The 22518-nt window shown below is 40.6% G+C and overlaps 1 protein-coding gene, 2 long non-coding RNA genes and 1 other non-coding gene across 5 annotated transcripts in view; 3 read left to right on the forward strand and 1 right to left on the reverse strand.

Annotated features, from left to right (window-relative positions):
* LOC136793566 (uncharacterized) overlaps nucleotides 1-3284 on the reverse strand; it is a 9029-nt gene extending 5745 nt beyond the window's left edge. The window contains exon 1 of one of the 2 annotated variants that reach the window (XR_010839001.1): nucleotides 2813-3284. This is a non-coding gene — a long non-coding RNA (uncharacterized lncRNA). The remainder of the gene's footprint in view (nucleotides 1-2812) is intronic. The other variant, XR_010839002.1, reaches the window with a different exon arrangement.
* Nucleotides 2812-16254, forward strand: TOMM20 (translocase of outer mitochondrial membrane 20). The gene is made up of 5 exons (XM_059054649.2): nucleotides 2812-3558; nucleotides 7910-7956; nucleotides 10021-10102; nucleotides 13122-13264; nucleotides 15030-16254. Exons 1-5 carry the CDS (start codon nucleotides 3438-3440, stop codon nucleotides 15072-15074), a joined length of 438 nt encoding a protein of 145 aa, XP_058910632.1. The 5' UTR covers nucleotides 2812-3437; the 3' UTR covers nucleotides 15075-16254.
* On the forward strand, nucleotides 4008-4142 carry LOC131751703 (small nucleolar RNA SNORA14). The gene has a single exon (XR_009334269.1). It is a non-coding gene; the product is annotated as a small nucleolar RNA SNORA14 (small nucleolar RNA).
* LOC136793567 (uncharacterized) lies at nucleotides 4122-4731 on the forward strand. Its single transcript, XR_010839003.1, has 2 exons — nucleotides 4122-4207; nucleotides 4628-4731. It is a non-coding gene; the product is annotated as an uncharacterized lncRNA (long non-coding RNA).
* Nucleotides 16255-22518: the final 6264 nt, after the last annotated feature.

The raw sequence follows: 22518 nt of genomic DNA on the forward strand, positions 1-22518 counted from the left end.
GATCAATCACCATGTTAATACCCTCTATGTAGTCTACAGATAAAGCATCTTTATATAAATTTAACTGGAAAGCAGAAAGAGCTCCATTTTCATGTATCCAAGGACTGGATATTTTATGCTTAGTATCTTCTGTGGTGCTTAGTATCTTGTTTTTCATAAGTAGGGTTTAGTAAATACTTGTCACTTGATAGCTCTTGAACGTTATTGCATATATTTCCAGTTAAATTTATATAAAGATGCTTTATCTGTAGACTACATAGACTATCTCTATAGACTATAATTTCATTGTGTGTACTTTCTTTATAGTGTATATTTTATTTATATGCTTTTTAGTGTATATAAATAGATATAATTTTAGTGTCCTTAACATAGAGTGTTGGTCTTTAGGTTTTCATGTAAAGAGCCCTGGAGTGGAGTGTAAGGACATCTGATTCTTTTTTTTTTTTTTTTTTTTTTTTTTTTTTTCGGTATGTGGGCCTCTCACTGCTGTAGCCTCTCCCGTTGCGGAGCACAGGCTCCGGACGCGCAGGCCTAGCGGCCATGGCTCACGGGCTTAGTTGCTCCGCGGCATGTGGGATCCTCCCGGACCAGGGCACGAACCCGTGACCCCTGCATCGGCAGGCGGATTCTCAACCACTGCGCCACCAGGGAAGCCGACATCTGATTCTTGACCCATCTCTCTGGCTGTGCATGCATGACCTTGGACAAGCCTTTCAACCTCTTTATCTAAATATCCTGATTGGTGAAATAAGAGGCTTGGACTAGATCAGTGGTTTCCCTCTTTTTTGACTGTGATCTGCAATAGCTTTAATTTTACACTGTGATCAGTACAAACATTGGTATATTTAACTGACACACAAGTTTCACAAGACAGTACCGGTCCTTACTACACGTTGCCATCCGATATTTTTTATCTTATTTTATTTAAAACACTGGTGATTGTCCACTAAGGTCATTCCACAACCCATTAATGTTTCCACTCACAAGCAACATGCCTCAGGAATTTCCAGGCTGTTCCTGTTTCAGGATTGTACGCTTATAGGTATTTTACAAATGTAAAAAAAAAGAAGTATCAAAAACTGTAGGGTGGTTGAGAGATTCAAAGGCACGGGTGTTGCACTAACTAACTGCTTTGTATAAATGTGTTGCCTGGTTTATTGGACTCATAGCAGTGACCTCACATTTACATGGCATTTACTCTGTACAACACAGGGATACAGAAGAACAGCATGTTCTTTGTTCAGAGTCATAATCTAATAGACACAGTCTCAAACTTCCAAGAGGCCTCATGTCATCTGTGTGGCCTTGTGAGTCTTCTGTCCCAACACCCCTGAGGCTCAGGACATACCTGTATCAGTTGAGGTGCACTTTTGGGGATAGGAAGAATCTGTATGTGTGCAGGATATAAGGAAAAGCTTTTTTTCCCTGTTGTGTGCAATCCTCTGACCTCAATCATTTGCTTTGCTTTGGTGCATATGCCCCTTCACACTCCACCGCAGTCCTGGCAATGCACATGTACCTTGATCTAATTTCCAGTCTTTTACAGGGTCTCAGGTCCAGGCAGAAGGGCTTTCCTAGGCTTTTGGACTAGGTTAGGAGCTCCAGGTAAAATGTTTCCATAGGTACCCTTGCAATAACTAATGACACCAACTACCCCAGAGCTGAGCCAAACTAAATAGGTTAAGTGGACAGTCCCCTACAAGACTGCTCTCGTGCACCAGTCGCACATGTGGGGGAGGCGTGGTGTCTCCACGCCACTCTTCTGACCAGCCAGCTACTAATTTGGAGGTTCCTACTACCCTCTCAGGTTCAATAACTCACTGCAAGGACTCAGAACTCAAGAACATGCTATACGTACATTATAGTAAAAGGATATAAATCAAAACCAGCCAGGGGGCTTCCCGGGTGGCGCAGTGGTTAAGAATCCGCTTGCCAATGCAGGGGACATGGTTCGAGCCCTGTTCCGGGAAGATTCCCACATGCCGCGGAGCAACTAAGCCCGTGTGCCACAACTACTGAGCCCGCCGTGCCACAACTACTGAAGCCCGCACGCCTAGAGCCCATGCTCCCCAACAAGAGAAGCCACCGCAGTGAGAAGCCCGGGCACAGCAATGAAGACCCAATACAGCCAAAAATAGAAACAAACAAAAAACACAAAAAACCCAGGAGGGACTTTCTTGGCGGTCCAGTGGTTAAGACTCAGTGCGTTCACTGCCAAGGGCCTGGGTCCCATACCCGGTCGGAGAACTGAGATCCTACAAGTCCCGTGGGGCAAAAAACAAAAACCAACCAGCCAAAGGGAAAGATGAGGGGCACAGGGTGAGGTCTGGGAGAGTCCCAAATTCAGAGCTTCTGTTCCCTCTCTGTGGAGACCGAAACGTCCCCCTCCTAGTACACGGCACAGTGACGTGTAACTACACAGAGTAGTGCCAACCTGGGAAGCTTACATGCTTCTGTGTCCAGAGCTTTTATTGGGGCTTCACTGTGTAGGTCATGAAGTTGAACTCCATGAAGTTGATCTCCAGCCTCCTTTCCCTCTTATCCCCAGAAATAGTGCTGACAGAACCTGGGTCAAAGTCCCAACCCTCTAATCACAACCCTGGTTCTTCAGGTCTGGCCAGATCCCATCAGGAACCATTTCCTTAGCCTAAACTGTCAGGATCCACTATGAATAAACACATGTCTATCACTCCAAGGTTTTAAAAGGATCCCGCCTCTGCCTCTTTAAATTTAAACTACATACATAATGTTTTCAGTGGCTATGACAACTTGACAACTCAACGTTTTCTATTTTTTTCCTTCAATCTCTTACCCGTTACACTTTTCCAGGAATCGCTCCATTTAATTTTCTTCCACTCCTGAGGCTATACTGTAACATCATTTGAAATCGTATGGTTTCACTCTTCTGACCAGCCAGCTACTAATCGTATGCTTATGGTCCTTGGGGCACAACGGATTGTGACTGAACTTGAAAAGCAAATTCCATTAAATTCAAACAAGAGTCACGGGTTACCTGCATTCTATAAAAAGATGAAGCATTTGTGATCAGCGACCGTCCTTCTTTGACACAAGTAGGGAGGTCAGCTACACACGCTTTGGAGTGTGCGCATGACCGCCACGTGCCGCCCTGGTTACATCAAGCTCAGCGGCTCTTAAGGCAGTGGGCGGCCTCCCGCAAAATCCCGACTCCTACGCGAACAGTGGCGGCGGCGGCGCCCAAGCCCCTGCGCAGCGGGAACCTCCGCTCAGGCACTGCCGCGGACATCCCCGAGGACCTCGGCCACAGGGGCCGGAAGTGACGCATCTCCCTCTTTCCGCGTCCCTCGCGGCGGGCGTCGGGACTGAGTGTTGCAGACCGCGTCGAGAGTTCTGAGCCAACGGTTCCTTTGCGGGCCCCGCCGCTGCCGCCGCCGCCCCCACTCCTCGTCGGAGGGAAGATGGTGGGCCGGAACAGCGCCATCGCCGCCGGCGTGTGCGGGGCCCTTTTCATCGGGTACTGCATTTACTTCGATCGCAAGAGACGGAGTGACCCCAACTTCAAAAACAGGCTGCGGGAACGTGAGTGGGTCCCCTGTCCCCTGGGCCTGATGCCTCCCCACCCCACCCCGGCGTCCCCATCCCTTCCTGCCCCTCGCCGGGCCGCCGCGTGCTGGGCGTCCTCGTGGTGCTGCCGGGTCTGGGGCGGCGAGCGAACAAGCCAGAGAAAGGTGATGGCGCTGGCCGCGCGCTCCCAGGGCTGCCTCCCGGCCCTTGTGCCCCGCACGAGTCCCTCCATTTTGGAGGAGCGAGCTTTCCCATTTTGTTTACCCCAAACACTTTTCGGCGTGTAGATGAATACTCGTTTGTATTATGATTTAGGGCGGGGGTTGTGATCCTTTTTGTTGTTGATCTTTCTAAACCTCTATTTCTAGCTCGAAAGTTGCGGATTTTTTTTTGTATTTTACGAATTGGTGCTTGAGACCGATACCGAGCAAATGCAGCCTCGGTATCGTTCTCAAACGATACGGTTGCATTCTTAAACCCTCTTGGTAGCTTCGTTCTAAAGGCTTCCAAGATATGAGTGAATGCTATAGAGATTGCATGGGAGTCCAAAGGGCTTTGCTTCTCCTGTGGCTCAGTCTTATTTCATACCTGCGACATCTTTTAAGAGAAATTTTCAAGAGGGGAATCGTGTCACCAAAACCTTTGTGATCTTTGAATTTTGGAGGTATGCTCGTTTGCAGCAATAGAAGGGTAAATTTGTTGCATTAAAAAATAACTTTTGTAACTTACTAGGTTGCTCAGTCAAAATAGTTCCTAAAATTAGAATTTATATGTAAGTTATTAAAGCCCAGGAAGTACGAAGAAGTGATTATCCTATTCAATGATTTACTGCTTAATTAAGCTAAAATAAGGCATTTCACGTGTTCTGTAGTTACACGTGGCTAGTGACTACCTTACTGGGAAAAGTGCTCTTATACCATCTACAATATGATATCTGTCTGATTCTAGCTCTCTTATGTCTCAGGAAGAAAGAGATATGAAGATAACATTTTATTTATGGTTAGGTGGGTTCAGAAACTGAGTTTCCTGGCCCAGGTTAGTCACAGATTAGCAGCGTAATCTTGGCCTGTCTTACTTTTCTTAGCTTGGAAAATCAGGTAATGCCTCTAGTTGGTTTTGTGAAGATTAAAATGTTTGAGGTGCCTACCACCATTCCTGACATGGAGAAGGCCCTGTAAATGCTGACTGTAAGTGTAACTGTTGGAATTTAGATAATTTTCTTGTAGTTTCAAAAAATAGCTGGGGGGTGATGGTGTGGATGCAGAGCTCTGTAAAGAATGGATTAACCTTTTTTTCCTTTGGAAACACTACAATCCTATTGTTAAACCTTGAGAAAATGAATTTTTGGTTGGAGAAATCTGTTATTTTTCAGAATTTCTTTTCCATCATCCTCAATCCATACGTTTTTTTTCTAGTCTCAACAGTATCCTGATGACTTAAGTGGTCAGGCTTGAATTAGTAGCTGAATAACCCTTGGGCAACGGATTTCAACCTTTAGTTTTCCTCTACTGTAAATTAGTATAATGTAGAGTTTAGTACAGTACCCCTGGCACATGGTAATGGATGAACGCTAAAGATTGTGTATGAATATAATTATTTGATATTTTCTTTACCAAGTAATCCTTATTCAGAGTAGTTCTACAGTTTGATTAAAGTCTTTATGGTTGACCGATTTTAAGAACTTGATGGCGTTTTGTATTTGTGGAGCGAAATTGATTTCAGTTTAGTTTAATTTCGTGTTTTTCTAGCCTACTTCCTAATAGAATATTTACATCTATAATAAAAAGGCAGCGTTTTTCAAATCAGTGTTTCTGTTTTTTTTTATTATTATTATTAAGGAAAACAGACTTAAGATGTTTAAAATAGGTTTGAGGTTAGATCTGGGATTGTAATTTATTCGGTTTTTTTTAAACCTTCCATTAGTAAGAGCAGATTACCAGAACTACAGCATAATTTATATCTAAATAATCACTAATAAATGAAAATCTACAAATTATAGTGCTAACTACAGATGTTTTTCATTATACATCGCTGTGTAAAATGATTCATCATTTTAAGATATACTGAGTAATCTCATTTAAATGAATGCTTTAAGAATGATTAAGATTTGGGGCTTTTTGTAAGTTCGTATTTTATGTGTTTTTTTTTTTTAGTCTGTTTTAACTTGTTAGGTTTACACAGTAGCACTTTGGACTGATTTCTAGCAAATATTGAGTCGATTTGCTGATTGAATGTGTAACTCCTTGGTTTTTCAGTGTGTTCTGTGTCCTTTTGTCACAGAGATCCTATTTGATATTGTCCTTGAAAATAAGTTAATTGTCTTATAAATTAAACCTCAATTTTAATCTTAACAGCTATAAATTTAAAACAACTAAACGATCTTAAAATTTGGTAACTATCAAACATTCAACAACAATCATGTGTTCTTCTCCACTCCATTAAAAAAAAAAAACCTAGAAGATTGGAAACTAAGTTTCCTTCTACTGTTCCATTATCATTTTTGTCATTTTCCATAATTGTGACTTAGCATATTGTATTTCTCTGTTTATTCCACAAATTTTCCAGGTTTACTTCTGAGGTGCTATAACATGGCGATGATAATAGGGTTACTATGAGGATAAAATAAACTAATTAATAACATTTAGAATAGTGTCTGGCATGTAACATCTAAAACAGGTGCTTAACCTTAACTTCCAAGTGTTCCATGTCCAATTCCTCTGTGCAGTCTTTCTCTTCTAGTTGTAGTACCCTCCCAGCACTAGGCTGTACCGTGATACTTAGTAATTAGTTAATATAGTCTGGTTATCAGTCATTATTTTCTGCCTAAAGGGGGCTGAACGAAACCCTTAGTTAAGCAAATTGGGGGTAGAATATGTTATGCATTCTGTTTCCCCACAGTTGCCTAGCAAAGGTAGCTGGTGGGGAAAACAGGCAGTCTTCAAAATAATATGTAAGATAGCTTTAACCTATATTTTTTTGTTGAAAGTGCTAAGACAGTTTTTAAGCCTTAGAGTTGTAGCACTTTATGTAATCTGGGGGCTAGAGTTGGCCAGAGACACTGGTGTGGTTAAACCTAGTTTGTAAGTGTAGATAAGAAAAGGTTCCCTGACTGTAGTAAATTAACCATCTGTCTGCGCTTAGGCAAACAGGTTTAGTCATGTATTGAAATTTGGATTTATAGAATGCTTTAAGGTTTTAAGAGGACATTTGCACCGTCTCAATACACTGAATGCTTATATCTCACGATACCAACTAGGCACTGTTTAAAAATACATTAACTCATTTAATCCTCATATCAACTCTATGAAGCAGGTATTGTTCATAAACCAGTTGTTACATACAGAGAAGGAGAGACACGGGTTAACTGTAACTTGCCCAGGGTCACGCTGCTCATCAGTGGGAGATCTGGGGTATAGAGGAAGCCCGAGCTTCCTTGTGCCAACTCTCTTTCACACGGTCAACATCACTTACTTCTAAGATTTGTAGTATTGCTATTTCATATCAAAAAACAAACAGGGCTTCCCTGGTGGCGCAGTGGTTGAGAGTCCGCCTGCTAATGCAGGGGACGCGGGTTCGTGCCCCGGTCCGGGAAGATCCCACATACCACGGAGCGGCTGGGCCCGTGAGCCATGGCCGCTGAGCCTGCACATCTGGATCCTGCGCTCCTCCGCAAGGGGAGAGGCCACAACAGTGAGAGGCCCTCGTACAGAAAAAAAAAAAACAAAAAAACCAAAACAACTTACAGACTTTAGGCAGAGGGTTTTTTTCCCTTAACTAGCTGGCGGTAGTTGAATTAAGAATCATTTCTGAGTGCTACCCTTCTTCCCTCTTATTTTTGCCAAATGCATAAAAACGATGCTTTTTTTTTTTTTTTTTTAACTGTCAAATGCTGGGGGTTTTGTTGGTTGTTTGTTTTTGTTTTGTTTTGTTTTTTTTCCCTATTTAAGAATGCCAGGTAGTTTTCAAAAGTCAGTGAAGACAGAGTCTGTTATATTTCAGCAGTAAAGCTCCGAAACAACAGTGGCTTGAGTCTTGTTCGTGTTTCATGTCCTGTGTAGGTTGAAGGTGGGGGGAGAGGCTTGCTTTGCTTATGATAATTACTCAAGAGACCCAGCTGCTGGAACTGTCTCCATCTTGTAAACTGCTCATCCAGGTGCCTGAGAGGGAAGGAAAATGCTCCTGCCCAGAAATGTCCTATTGTCCATAGTTCATTGACCAGAACTATTTTTATGACCCTGACAAATCACAAGAAGAGAGCTTCAGTCAGGCATGTTTTGCAAATAGAATGAATGACTGCCACAGCATTTAGACTTCCTTTGATTCCCATTTTAATAATGATGAAATGAAAATATTACCTTTCTTGCAGGAAGAAAGAAACAGAAGCTTGCCAAGGAGAGAGCTGGACTTTCCAAGGTAATAATCTCTTTTAGAGAAACAATTATTTTACAGTCTACTTCAGATGTGTATTTTGAGAATGCTAATTGGTATCAGACATTGATTTTGTTTTAAAATATAATTTGTTGTTTTTAAGAGTACTTATTAACTCTGTTCAACTGCAGATTTTCCAGTCCTTCCTTATTTTCCCTTTGTCGGCCATCATAGCTCATAACTTACTTTGCGAGCAATATTTAAGGGGTGGTAAGATGATAGGCCCCAGAAGACATTTATACTAAAAAGTTAAAACTTTCTCACTTAGCTGCTCCAAAATAATAAAATAACACATTTATTATTAATTTAATTTTCCTTTGTACAAACTTGCTTTAAAAGAGCCACGTTATTCATTTTGAAAATTACATAAGATTATTCACACCCACTGGTCCAGAATCCCACCACCTGTCAGATTTTTACCTTGTAACATGTAAATGTAGGCATAAATCTTTCTATTCATTTTTTTCTTTTCATAGATCCTGTGTTCATGATTATTTTTAATGACTACATAGGTTTATCTGCTTTATAAAAAAATGTTGTGTGACGTGTAAGTAAATTAAGAAAGTAAATGTTAATCATTGTGCATACAGCTTTTTTTTTTTTAATTGAAATTAGTTCCATTGTCCGGATGCCTGGCACTTGGACCTACTGGATTAGTAGTGGTTCTTTTTAAAGCAAGTTGAAGCAATGAAAAAATTAATAAATGTTACGTTTGAGTAATTTAACACAGCTGACTGACTGGATGTGATGATAGTGAGGTGAAACTTGGAGGCGACCACTTTGTTTTCCCATTATTTCCAAACTACCTTTCTGAAATACGTAATATCTTCATTATGTTTTCAGTAGCCTTTTCTTTCTAAGGATATAGGAAAATGGATATATTACAGGCATGCCTTAGAGATACTGCAGGTTTGGTTCCAGACCACTGCAGTAAAGGGACTTCGTCAGTAAAGCGAGTCACATGAATTTTTTTTTTTTTGGTTTCCCGGTGCATATAAAAGTTGTGTTTACATTATACTGTATTAAGTGTGTGTAGTGTCATGTCTAAAATAACTGTACATACCTTAATTAAAAAATAATGCTGTTGGGAAAATGGCACCGATAGACTCGCTTGACACAGGGAACAGCACAGTATATGAGAAGTGTAATGAAGTGAAGCACAATAAAATGAGATATGCCTGTATAGCCGTGTGCATCAGTGTGTGTTTTTAGATTCAGGTATAATAATATTCTTGCCATATGCTGGGGTAGTCAATGAAAGATGCCTCCACTTTTAGAAATTTAAATTTTTTCACCTATGTTGGTAATAGCATATATAATAATAAGAACTAAAAACTTCCATTAATAGAAGTCTAGGTTTTTAAATAAAAAGGGACTTTTTAAATACTTGTTTTACATTTTTTAAAAAGATAATGCATATAGCTGGTGGCTATAATCACCATACCATAATCATTACCATAATCATTCAATCTGGTAATATGTAACAAACTATAAAACAAAAACGCAGAAATGCAAAATTATTTAAATAAGGCCGTTTGTTTGTAATAGCAAAAAAATGAGAAGCAGCTCAAATGCCAACAGATAGATCATTATTATGCAGTCATACATTCCTCAATGGTATGTTCTATTGCTGTTTAAAAATAGCTAATCTTATAGATGCATATGTAAAATCTATACAAGACTGTTGGATGAAGAGAACAAATTGATTATAGTTATATAAAAATCTATGATAATGGCTATCAAAAATAGTGTAAATTGGAAAGTGCATATTTTATGGTAAAGATACTTGTACTCTTTACTTTTTACTTTAGGTTTGATTCACAGTTTTCTAAGAACAAATACCAATTTGATCAAAAAGTATTTTTTCTTGCATTTATTTGAATGTAGATACTAACCTCTAATCCTTGCAAGTGTTGTTGAAGAGTGAATTTCTTTTTGTCAGTTTTCATAATGAGCTATTCAGGTTTTTTTAGTGGCATGATTTTTTGTATTGTTTATATCCCTGGATTAATTTTGGTATCAGTTACTAAATATTCTATTTCTAAATAGTTACCTGACCTTAAAGATGCTGAAGCCGTTCAGAAATTCTTCCTTGAAGAAATACAGCTTGGTGAAGAGTTACTAGCTCAAGGTAATTAATACTCATTAAAAGACTAGGAAACAAGATAAAATCCTTCACACTAATATAAACTTATGGTGATGAGGGCCTTTTGTAATGTAGTGTGGCTATTTTTTTAAAAGATACTGTAAATATTTCAAGACAAGTTTTTAGGCATTTAATAATATGAGACATTTAATAATATGAGGACAATAAGTAATCTTTACAAATGAGGTTGCTTTTAAGTACTTTAGAGAATACAGTCATAGTGTAATATATAAATAGTGACTGAAAGAATATCTGGGAGTATAATTCCCTCAACTCCTTCATCTAATCTTCAGGTCTTTTCTAGTACTTATAGGAAGGAATGACTAATATAATAAGTCCCAGAGAAGGTTGAAGGTTAATTTACCTGATCAGAAGTATTTATAAATATTTTTACCGTCAAATTAGCTTTTATCTCAAAGTAGCTTTGAAGTCGTTGCTGTCATTAATAAAAATAGTATCTAGTGTCAACTTGTTTTTCTTATTCTCACTGTTACAATAGATTTAGATAGTATCGAACTACATGATGCAGGTCATTTGTGGGGTCTTTTTTTTTTTTTATGGGGAGAGATTAAAGGTTTACGATGGTTATATCATTACTTTTTATCATGTCTCCCATTTCATAAGAAATAATTCTTGAAGGAGGCAGTAATTGTTTTTTATTTGATTGGTATAGTAAGCTGCTAATATTTATAAATTAAAATGGAAATGTCTTGCTAAGAAATAATTGACTTTTTTCACAATATAAGAAAAATATAAAGTTTAATCATAGGGCAAGGTAAAGCACTTAAATCCTCATAAGGATCATTTGAGAGGCTATGATTATATTACTTTAATATCTGAAAAGAAAAGTAAGCATGTATAATGATATGTGTCTAAGGATAGAGTGTATGTTTGGTTTATATTGGAGATCCATGTACTGTGGGCATCTGTCTACTTGTCTTGAGCCTTTAGATCCAGATGGAAAAGAAAAGTTAACTCATGGTGGTGGGGGGATGGGAGGCTGTCAAGGAAGGATAGGGAAGAGTTGTTCTTTTTCTCAGGCGTATGTTGTTCCCGTTTCAGCCCAGCACACCCAGAGGGGTACTTAACTCGGCTGCCAGGCTGCCGTTTCTTCTGGTGGAATCTACCAACCCAGCCCGAGGTAGAAGACTCAGGTGGTTAGAATTTGGGGAAAAGTAAGCCATGAGAAAGCATAAGCAGCTTAGGCAGGGAGTGTCATTGCTTGGCAAGGCCTCCTTCGTCCAGGGGTCTTCCATAAGCATACTCTATTAGCTGAGCAAGATCTCATCTAAGGATATGTGAGTGGGATCGAAGCTGCAAGGGCAGAGAGGACACGGTTTGTTCACTTGCGCTGGATTGCTGTGGTTGTTCATAAGTGGTTTCCAGTGTGTTTAGAAGTTTCAGGAGGTGTCTCAGAGGATCCCCTGTGTTCTACATATACCACTCTGGTATAGCCACTCTATTTCCGTTTAATAATCAGAATTCATATCCTCAGACAACAGTGTGATCCCGTCTGGTGCCTGTAAGTTCAGTGGCTTGAGGATTCAGTGGCCATGTGGCATCTTAATTTCCAAGTCAGTGGAGCCATTGGGATGGAAGTCCCGTCCTAAGTGGAAGACCTAAGTCTTATATTTTCCACTTTTAATGCTTCTTTGTAGAGTTAATGCTTTCTTCAGTTTGAATACTTCTAGTGAAAATGCTAGGTTGCAGGCAGTTCCTTCTCATTTACCACTCTTCAGTCCCTTATTTGGTCACATTCTTACTCAGGGGTTGGAAAACTTTGTTTACTCGTTTATTATATATATATTTTTTAAGTTTAATTTAATTTTTATTTTTTTGGTTTATTATAGATGATACTACTCAGGAGCAGCCAGATAGAAGAGACGCATAGGGTTAGGGGGTGGGGAACTTTCATGCCTTCTCTGGAGGTGCCACCCTCCTAGTACTTTGATGTATTCACCAACCCAGAAGCTCAGGAAATAATTTCTTGACATAAACAGAATTTGTTCAGTTTCACGGAAAGAGTTACAGATGGCACAGTCCCTACATTAAATTGCTAACAAACTAAGATTAAAAATCAGTGAGTAGGAGAACCAATGAAAAAGTCTATAACAGAAAATGAGTGAGCTACCAATCAGGGAAGCATTTTCACGTCTCCTTCAGGCTGCACCTTGAATTCCCTGAGAGGGAGGGAGGGCCTAGGCCCTGGGGAAGGGGAGAGCATTCTGCTCAGCACAGCAGTGTTTCATTCCAAATGGCGACTTCCATCTTGTAACACTTGGTTTGTTCTTCCTCTGCTGTGTCATAAAAGGAGATTATATGATGCTTTCAGTGCCGTTGGTATTATAAAACACCACTTGATATCTGGCTATAAGGTCGGCAAAAGTTGTAGCAACATCACGTGTGAAGGAAGCTCAAGATGACAAGTTGACTGCGATTGAGGTCCTATAAATGGATAAGTGTATCCAGGATTGTTTGGCATTGTTTGCTGTTGGAGCCGCAGAGAGGATGACTGCCAGAGATGACTAGAGTCAGAAGAGATTAAAGGCCTTTAGGGTGTCTACTTACATGTGGTGATATTCATATAGTATAAGGGATTAGTTTAAAGTGAAATTGGCCCTGTCTACCTCAGTCCCCCAATCTTCCAGTTCTCTTTTCTCATAGAAAATATTGTTTCATTGTTAGCAATTTCTTATGTATTCTTAGTATATAAATAGTAAACTTGGACATTTCTTTTTTTTTTTTTAACTTGGACATTTCTGTACCTTATTTTCCCCCCTTTGTACGTGTGTTGGAGTCCCTTCAATATCAGTACCTATAACCTGACTCATTCTTGTTAATGGCTTCTTAATCAGTTATACAAGTGTACTATATTTTCTAGGTTTTACTTGCACAATGTTTTTGGTCATTTTCACTTGGAGATGCAGTGAAGACTTTAGGGTTGAATTTTGGACAAAGGCAAAGGCTTTTCCAGTCTCATGTTATGTTTATGTAAATCTTCCAGGTGAATATGAGAAGGGTGTGGACCATCTGACAAATGCAATTGCTGTGTGTGGACAGCCACAGCAGTTACTGCAAGTGTTGCAGCAAACTCTTCCACCACCAGTTTTCCAGATGCTTCTGACTAAGCTCCCAACAATTAGTCAGGTAAAGATTTGAAATGTTATTAAGTAAGTGAGTAGAATCTGAGAGTTAAATGTTTAGGGACATTGGCATTTTAAAAAAGGAGCCTAGTGAACGTGACGACATCATGAAACTCCTTCATGTAATGAAAATAGTACAGGAGATGTCAGTGCTTGACATTTTCTTCCCTAAGAGAAAAGCATCCAGATGAGGGGGCATAAAATCTAGCAATTGTGCCCAAGAGGTCGATTAGAAAATATGTCTCTTAGTGTTAAATCTCAGGCCTTAGTATTCAAATCATCAAATTCAGGCCACTCCCAGCTACTTTCTGAACCTAGCTTTCTGCCTCTTGTGTGAAACCACGCATGCAGTTAAGGGGCCTGGCAGAGGCCAGAGGAGCCGAGGTGGCATAGCTTGGAAATCAGGTCATAATGGGCTCTGGGTTCCCTCTGACCTAACTTGTCTGAAGGCCCCAGTGTCTCTACTGCTGCTGAGGTGGGCTTCAAGTTTGGAGCTATTCGACTACATCCCATTTAAATAAGAGACTAAGCATAACTTAGGAGTTAATTAAAATGCATTCCACTCATTTTAAATCCTTCTCAAGGAGCCCAAATGAATCTACTTTTTGGAATATCATGTCTGTTAAATGAATTTTCATCATTGATATAATTAAAAATTAGTAAAATGACTGGTTAATTCTTTAAACTCATCTTTACACTCATATTTACTCATCTAGATTGGAAAGGGACTGAAAAGAAATGGGTCCTAAAGATATAACGGAATGGACCTAGAGTCTTGTCATACAGACTAGTTAAGTCAGAAAGAGAAAACCAAATACCGTATACTAACACAAATATATGGAATCTTAAAAAAAAAAATGGTTTTGATGAACCTAGGGGCAGAACAGGAATAAAGACACAGACGTAGAGAATGGACTTGAGGACACGGGAGGGGGGAAGGGTAAGCTGGGACAAAGTGAGAGAGTAACATTGACATATATACACTACCAAATGTAAAACAAATAGCTTAGTGGGAAGCAGCTACATAGCACAGGGAGATCAGCTCAGTGCTTTGCGACCACCTAGAGGGGTGGGATAGGGAGGGTGGGAGGGAGACGCAAGAGGGAGGGGATATGGGGATATATGTATATGTATAGCTGATTCACTTTGTTATACAGCAGAAACTAACACAACATTGTAAAGCAGTCATACTCCAATAAAGATGTTTAAAAAAAAGGATTTAAGGGAAAGAGTTGTAAAACCAAGGAGTTACAATCTTTTTTATTTTAGACTAATGTGGTTCCCAGTCAGTTGTCAGAATCCTCTGTCTAAGATGATCTGTCTTTTGAAAGGCAGCATAGCATAGTGCTTTTGGAAAATTGACCTGAGGATGATGTCTTTGTATAATGACTGTGACCATTTACAGTCAGAAAAGGGAAATGTTTGGAGGTTAGAATGATCAGTATAGCACTAATTGGTATTTATTCTTGTGGGAGTGAAAAGAGATCTTAAATTCTTTTTGGTTTTAGTTACAAAATTGACTAACACATAACACGATATAATGTTATGGTTCCTTTGTTGACTTGAATTTTGAGATGGGACTGACAGTGATCATTATTTTCTCAGATAAAAACAACATATGAAGTGTTAAATGTTGATATCTCAGTATGTGTAAACCTTAGCAAGATTTGATTCAGAGATTTGATACAAAGAGCATTTTATGTTGAACTTAGAATCCTGATTAAATGCTTATCATACTTCTAAAAATTAAAAATTCTTTTCTCTTTCAGAGAATTGTAAGTGCTCAGAGCTTGGCTGAAGATGATGTGGAATGAGAAATAAATGTCAACCTAATAATCTCAATTTAAAAATATTTTAAAAATCTGAACTTGGAAGATGATCAGCTCTGGGGGAGTAAGGGCAAATAAGCTTGCTGTGGACTGTCCTACACTGAAATCTACCAAAGTTAATTTTTACTTTGTGTAGATCCATTTGTCTGTTTTATCTATTTTTCTCAGTGAAAAGTGTATTTTGATAGGTTTTCATTTTATATAAATATACTATCAGTTACCGAAATATGGATTTTGTTTATTCCTAAAATGTGCAGTTAGAATGTACATATATAACATTACATTACTTACAGTAAAAATACTCAGTGCTCAGTTTTGAAAGATAGGCCAAAAAAAGTGTAGAAGAAAACTGAAGAATGCACTTTTTTCTTTTAAACTAGTACAGTTCGCTGTACATCAGATGATTGGATGGAAACTTGATTGTGTATTAAAACTGAGCATTAAAATCTTTAAGAGATTCTTTCCATTTAATCTCTTAAATATGTCTAATGTGCTGCTGTGCTATGATAACTTCACTCCCACTGTTGATTAAATCAGTGGGCCTAATGTGTTCCGGATATCTATCTCCTTGTATTTTAGATATGTGTAGTTGCGAATAGCACCAGGAATTAGATCTGTGTACACCCTTAATCTAGCTGAGTAAGCTTTGCCAGTTAATGTCTGCCTGCATTTATAAAATGAGGGAATTGGTCTGCTGATTCAGCTTCTAATTCCTTTGGTTCTCTTCAGCATTTTCAAATCCCTTTTTCTGAGGGATATATCTGTTTGGGCAACCAGCCCTTGCATTTTTTAATACTCTGAATTTTGCATGCTTGCCTGACTTAGTATTTCTGAATTGATTTTTTTTTTAAGGTATAACTTGTGTTGATTTTCACTGAAATCATGGTTGTCACTACTTTTGTAAATTAATCTGAACTTTAACTTTCAAGGTAACTGAGACAATATGCTTGTAAAAGTGTGTGTTCCCCTTTGCTGTTATCGTCGTGTACCTCCTGAATTCCCTTCCAGCCTGATTCACTTATCTTGTTATGAGAATAAGGTATAACTTTGTGGCTGAAGACTTGCAAAGAATGAAGATAATGGGACCTTTTATTCTCAAAATAGTGACATTATCTGCAGCCACAGATTCAGTATCAGACCTGAGAATAAAGATCCTTGGTACTTAGTGGTGTTTGTTGAGCATTTCTCGTTGTACCGGTTGCCTTTATTCTGTCTGAATGTAGAGAGACCTTTTCTGTGTATTAGACATTTTATTTTGTTTTTCTTAAAAACGTTAACTGTAGGGTTTTGTGGTGGTTGGGATGTAATGGGAAGAGTTTGGAGTGTGGTTCTAGTTTCTCCCTCTGGATAGCTGCCAGCCTTGGGCAAGTCCACATGACATCTCAACTCCAGTATTCTCATCTGTAAAATAACATCACACTTAGGTCCCTTGCACATTAAAGGACTCTTCCTCAGGAACCTTCCAGGTTTGTGATCCTGAGCCATAAACAGTGAGCTTTTTTTCAGTGACAAGCCTGCATGCTTTTTGGGGGGTGAGGTAGAGTGGGGTGACCAGTTCAAACCTGTGTTGGTAGGTTCATTTTCCTAGTAGGATCCCAAATCCAAAATAGTATAGTGGTGATTGGTCAGTAATTGACGGTGCAGCTAGGAAACACTCTTCTGTCCAGCATCTTCCCAGATGGGGGGTGGACTTGGGGCAGTCAGAGGGATTGTAGGTGGGGGAAAAGCAAGGGGCAGACAGCTTGGCAAGAGAAGAATGGACCCAGGAAAACTTAACGGACTGGCTGGAGGAGTGTGAGGGGTCAACTTAAGTTTATTTTAGGAGGGCATGAAGACTGTGCCCTTGTGAACTGTAGTGCAGCCCAAGCTGGGTATCACTTGGCTTTCTGAGAAATAATCAGCGTTAATGCTTACTGAAGGTAGTGATATCCTTACTTTAGAGCTGATTATGCCAAGTACATCTTATTTGAGTGACAGCTTTGGTGCTTTAGAATTACGTACCACTTTTGAAAGCTAGCTATGTTGTGTTAAAAGCAACAACCAATACCAAAAAAGTTTTTTCCGTCTAGACAAGTAATTGCTGAACACTGTTTACTATCTAAAGTTTTACACAGTGATGGAACCGGGCGGTGGGGATGCTGGCCGAATGGTGCTCAACCCAAGATTTAAGTAGAGTGATAATAGCTTGGTTGTTCCCATGTGCTAATGTTGCAGCACACTTAGGTCTTCGGAAACGGAAATGTTACTGCACATTGGCATGCCTCCTTGGGCAGAGGTCTATTGTTTTGGTTCCACAATTTGTGCTTAAAATTCTTCAACTCTTATTTGGTTGGTCTTTATGTTTTCTAACTCTGCTAAAAACTTCTTGGAACTTCTCACGCTGTGCATCCATTCTTTTCCTGAGTTCTTGTATCATCTTTACAGTCATTACTTGAGCTCTTTCCAGTAGATTGGCTATCTCCACTTTACTACTAAATTTATATCGAAATTCACCATATCTGTATAAATTCACCAGTTCCACATCTGTGAAAATTCCAGGACTTGCCTTCGTTTCTCTTGATTCTCAGAGTCGCTGGCACCCTCATCGTCCCTCGTGCCTCTGGCTTCCGGGTCTGCGTCTGCTGTCTTTGCATCAGCCTCTGTCAACCCATATGTAGTAGCTTAGTTACGTTTCTCGACCTGGGAGAACTGGCTCTCTGTGGGAGATGACCTGTGGGTCCCAGTACAGGACCAGGGTAGGTTGTGAGCTGTGTTTGCAGACTCGGTAGCTTCCCGGCCGCTGCCGTCTGTCCCCGGTGGCCGAGGCTGCTCTAGAGGTTTGTGTGCACTTCCTGCCGGTGCCCGGAAGGGGCGGGGCTGGGTCTAGGCCTAGTGGCGTGTGTGGAGGTGGCCCTGGGCTTCAGTCGAGGCGGCCTGTCTGCTCCTGGGTGCCCGCCCTGTGGGTGGTTTGCCCTGAAGCGCCCCGGCGCTGGAACCTGCAGGCTTTTGAGTGGGACCAGGTCTCCGAGACCAAGGACCCAAAATGTCTGCCAGCAGCATTTATGACCCCAGAGAGAGTCGCAGACGCCTGCTACCTCCTGAGGAGACCCTCCAAGACCCGCAGGTAGGTCGGGCTCAGGCGGTTGTGCAGTCATGCCGTTGTCACGTGAGGGAGCTTGCGTGCGCCGTCCCCGAGCGGAGTCTCCTCTTCCCCCCGTCCTGTGGGGCTCCTGCGATCGAGCCGCACCGGCCTTCACAGCCAAATGCCGGGGGCCCCTCCCGATGCCAGACCCCCCCGGCTGCGGAGCCTGGCGTGGGGCTCCGCGCTCACGCGGGGGTGAGGCTCTGCGATGTAAGTGTCCTCTAGCTGGGGTCGCCCGCTCAGGTGGTGTGGGACTTGATGGTGGCGAGAGGGCGCCCCTCCCACCTTCTCGTGCTTTCTTCTTTATGTCCTTGGGTGTAGAATGTCTTCTGGAGGCTGCCAGTCGTTTTAATCGACGGTTGTTCAGTAGTTGGTTGTCATTTTGTTGTGCTCGTGAGAGAAGGTGAGCTAAGGTGCTCCTCCGCTGTCGTCTCCACAGTTTGTACTTCAAGAGATCACTTAAAACGGGGGCTTTCCTGGCAGTATCAGCGCTGTTCTGTTAGATAAATAGAACTTAGGTTCACACCCCACTTCTGTAAAGTGTGTAAAACCTGGTGCAAGTGTGTGTGGTGGGCAGTCGGTAAACATTTGAGCCCTCTTCCTCCTCAGTAAACTTGATGGTTTCTCATCTTCTTGAGAAACCTTTCTGTCCTTGTTGACTCAGCTTATGGACCAGAGTGTGTGTGAATGTCAACGCAGAAGAGATTTTTCAGAAAATTGGTATATCATGCAGATACACAAAATTTCCTTTCTTGTAACGTAAAAAAATGCAGTTTTATTATTGCTTGTGCCTCAGCTGCTTAAATGATATTAAAGGGCTTGGAGAAAATTTTGGCTTGGTGTATGTTTGCAGAAGTGAATTCTGCTGAATTTGATGATTCAACGTAGAATCAAGTTTCTTGGTTACCATCCCTTTGAGAAAGTTGACAGTTCTGCAGCTTCTTCCCAGGAAAATGCACGCTTGCCTTTGACTTAAAGGAGATCACAGATCCCAGGTTAAGAACCCCTGCTTTAGTGTCAACAGGTGAGGATTCTGTAGTAGTGTTTTCCCAGCCTTAGATGTATCAGAATCATCTGATTCTGATGGAATCCTTGTTAAAGCAGATTGCTGGGCCTGACACTGGCCAGCAGGTCAGGACCACGAACACGTATCAATAAGCATTTCTAGCAAGTTCCCTGGTTTTGGTGATGTTGCTGGTCTCGGGTCATGAATGTGATGCAGACGGTGACGCTCAGTGGTGAAGTGGAAAATGTGAATAGGAAATCCTTATTAGAGAACACCAGCTGTGATAAGGTCACAGATGATGTACTGTATGTAGCACTCTGAAAGTGAGACATGTGCTTTAAAAAACCTGCCGACTGTAGCGGAACGTAATTATTTGGGAGCTCCCAGTACAGACCGTCAGTTATCAGACTTTATGTTCAAGATACGCCAAGCCATTAAAAAAATGCATTTTAGGAATTTTTTTCAGAAAATAACCCATCGACTAGACAGGTCAACTAAACAGAAATCACATTCCCTAAGCATGTAAGTTGTGAGTTTTTAAGTTTTTACTCCACATTTATGTCTTTGAGTGAATCAAATGGATTTTTTTCCTTTTTAGATTCAGGTTTTCTGGAGCATCATATCCTTGTTTAATTTCCACTAATCTTGATAAGGGAGTCAAGTACTTTGACATAATACTGACAGAGAAGCTAGAGGTGGGGAGTGAAGGGGAGAAAACGGGGACTAGAGGCTGTGGTAAAGCTGGAGCTTGATCTGAAAAATGGAGTGGTGCCTGGCACTCAGCGTGCGTCTCCGTGTGTCGTGTGCCCGCGTGTGCTCTGCACATTCAGAGAGAGAGCCAGAACAACTGCATCCCCCTGGAAGTTCACCAAAGTCCTCAAATCCAGGTATCCCTGCCTTTTATCACATGAGAAAATAGACTGAGCTGGCCTTTCAGTTTGTTCCTTGGTTGAGTGGGCATCTCTGAAGTTATAAAACCAGAGCCTGTCTCAGTTTACCCAGAGTAATACACCAGACTCAGTGACCTCTGGACAGTGTTCACATCACACATGCAATTGCTCCACCTTCTCACCATTTGAAGAGGACAGCTTTGGTTGTCAGCAGAGACTGATTCTTTTCTAGACATCTTTTCTCCTTTCTTTTTTTTGGCCACAGTGCTTGGCTTGTGGGATCTTACTTTCCTGACCAGGGATTGAACTTGCACCCTCGGCAGGGAAAGTGCGGAATCCTAACCACTGGACTGCTCTGGAATTCCTTATAGACCAATTTTATCCACACCCCATTCCTAGAGAGCACTGCAATGGTTTATAAAAGCTTCCTTTGCAATTCCCTGTATTAATTAGGACCCTAGTAGCAAGTATAGAAACCCAACTTGAATAAGCTTGAGAAATAGTGGCATTTGTTAGCTCCTCATGAAGGCCTTTACGATTATAGCACAAGAATCTCCACACCAGGAGATCTTCCATCTCTGCTTCTCACTGGGCTTGTGTCATTTCTACAGATAGACTTAAAGAGGAGGCTGGAGCTCTGGGCCCTGGCCACTCCAGGCACACGTGCGTGACGCCAGTCACACTTGCTGAGCTCTAGAACGTATTAACTCGCCACTCCTTACAGCCTTACAGGGTGTGCCCAGTGTTGCATGGTAAGTGGAAGATTCAGGATTTATTGAAGTAAAAATTGTGTATGTATATTAAATTAAATATAGAAGATGTACAGTGTGACATTTGATGTCTGTAGCCCTTGTGAAATTGTTACCACCGTCCAGCTAGTTAACATCTCCATCACCTCACATAGTTCCCTTTTCTTGTGTGAGTGGTGAGAATACTTAAGACCTACCCCCTGCAAATGTCAGGTAAATATTAACTACAGTCACCATGAGATATGTTAGATCTCTGGAACTTATTCATCTTATAACTGAAAGTTTGTACCCTTTGACCAACACCTCCCCTTTTCCCCTGTCCCCCAGCCCCTGGTAACCACCATTCTCTTCTGTGTTTCTATGAGTTTTGATTTTTTTCAGATTCCACATACAAGTGAGATCATGCAGTATTTGTCTTTCTGTGTCTGGCTTCTTTCTCTTAGTCTAATGTTCCAAGATCATCCGTGTTGTTGGAAAGGGCAGAATTTCCTTTTATAAAGGTGTGCATCACGTTTATCCATTCATCCACTGACAGACAGGTTATTCCCATATCTTGGCTCTTGTAAATAATGCGGCAATGAACATGAGGGTGCAGATACCTTTTTGGAGATAGTGATTTCATTTCCTTTGGGCTTAATACCTAGAAGTGGGATTGCTTGATCATGTAGTACTATTTTTAATTTTTTGAGGCATTTCCATACCGTTTTCCATGTGGCTGCACCAGTTTACATTCCCACTAACGGTGCACGAGGGTTCCCCTTTCTTCATGTCCTCGCCAACACTTGTTATCTCTTGTCTTCTTGATGAAAGCCATTCTAACAGGTGTGATACTCATTGTGGCTTTGATTCACATTTCCCAGATAACTAGTGATGTTGAGTACTTTTCCATATACTTGTTGGCCATTTGGTTATTTTCTTATCTTTCTGTCTAAGCCCTTTGCCTATTTTTAAGCTGGGTTATTGTTATTTTGCTATTGAATTGTATGAATTCCCTTATATTTTGGGGGTATTAACCCCATATGAGATATATGGTTTGCAAATATTTTCTTCCATTCCGTTGGTTGCCTTTTTCATTTTGTTCTGTTGCTGTGCAGAAGCTTTTGGTTTGATGTAGTCCCATTTGTTTATTTTTTTATTTTGTTGTTTGTACATTTGGTTCAAATTTTTTTAAAAAATCACCAAGACTGATGTTGAGGGGCTTCTCCCCTAATTTTACTTCTAGGAGTTTTATAGTTTCCAGTCTACATTTAAGTCTTTAATCCATTTTGAATTGATTTTTGCATATGGTATGAGGTAAGGGTCCAATTTCATTCTTTACATGTAGGTATCCAGTTTTCCTAACACCATTTGTTGAAGAGACTGTTACTGTGTATTCTCAGCACCTTTGTCGAAGATTAGTTCACTGTAAGATTCAGGACTTGAATTAAGAAGGGTAACTTGCACTGTACTTGGCTACCTTACCTATTTGATAGGATAAAGGAGGAGGACTGGGGTGTCTTGGGGTTTTTTAATGTTTTTAAAGAATGGGGGTACTTTTCACCAAAGATGAGAGACATGATGAGCAAACAGGACCAAATGGCCACTATATCATTGAAGTTGCTCATGGAATGGATGCCTATTTCTTGTGAGAATACAGAGCCTGAGGAGTTGAAAGCACAAAACA

Source organism: Kogia breviceps, chromosome 2 (assembly GCF_026419965.1).
Source record: "Kogia breviceps isolate mKogBre1 chromosome 2, mKogBre1 haplotype 1, whole genome shotgun sequence".
Classification (NCBI taxonomy): domain Eukaryota; kingdom Metazoa; phylum Chordata; class Mammalia; order Artiodactyla; family Physeteridae; genus Kogia; species Kogia breviceps.

Coding starts and splice junctions, on each gene's coding strand:
- TOMM20 (XM_059054649.2), top strand. CDS start 3,438: ATGGTGGGCCGGAACAGCGCCATCGCCGCCGGCGTGTGCGGGGCCCTT. Junction 3,559..7,909: donor CAAAAACAGGCTGCGGGAAC/GTGAGTGGGTCC, acceptor CCTTTCTTGCAG/GAAGAAAGAAACAGAAGCTT. Junction 10,103..13,121: donor TGAAGAGTTACTAGCTCAAG/GTAATTAATACT, acceptor TAAATCTTCCAG/GTGAATATGAGAAGGGTGTG.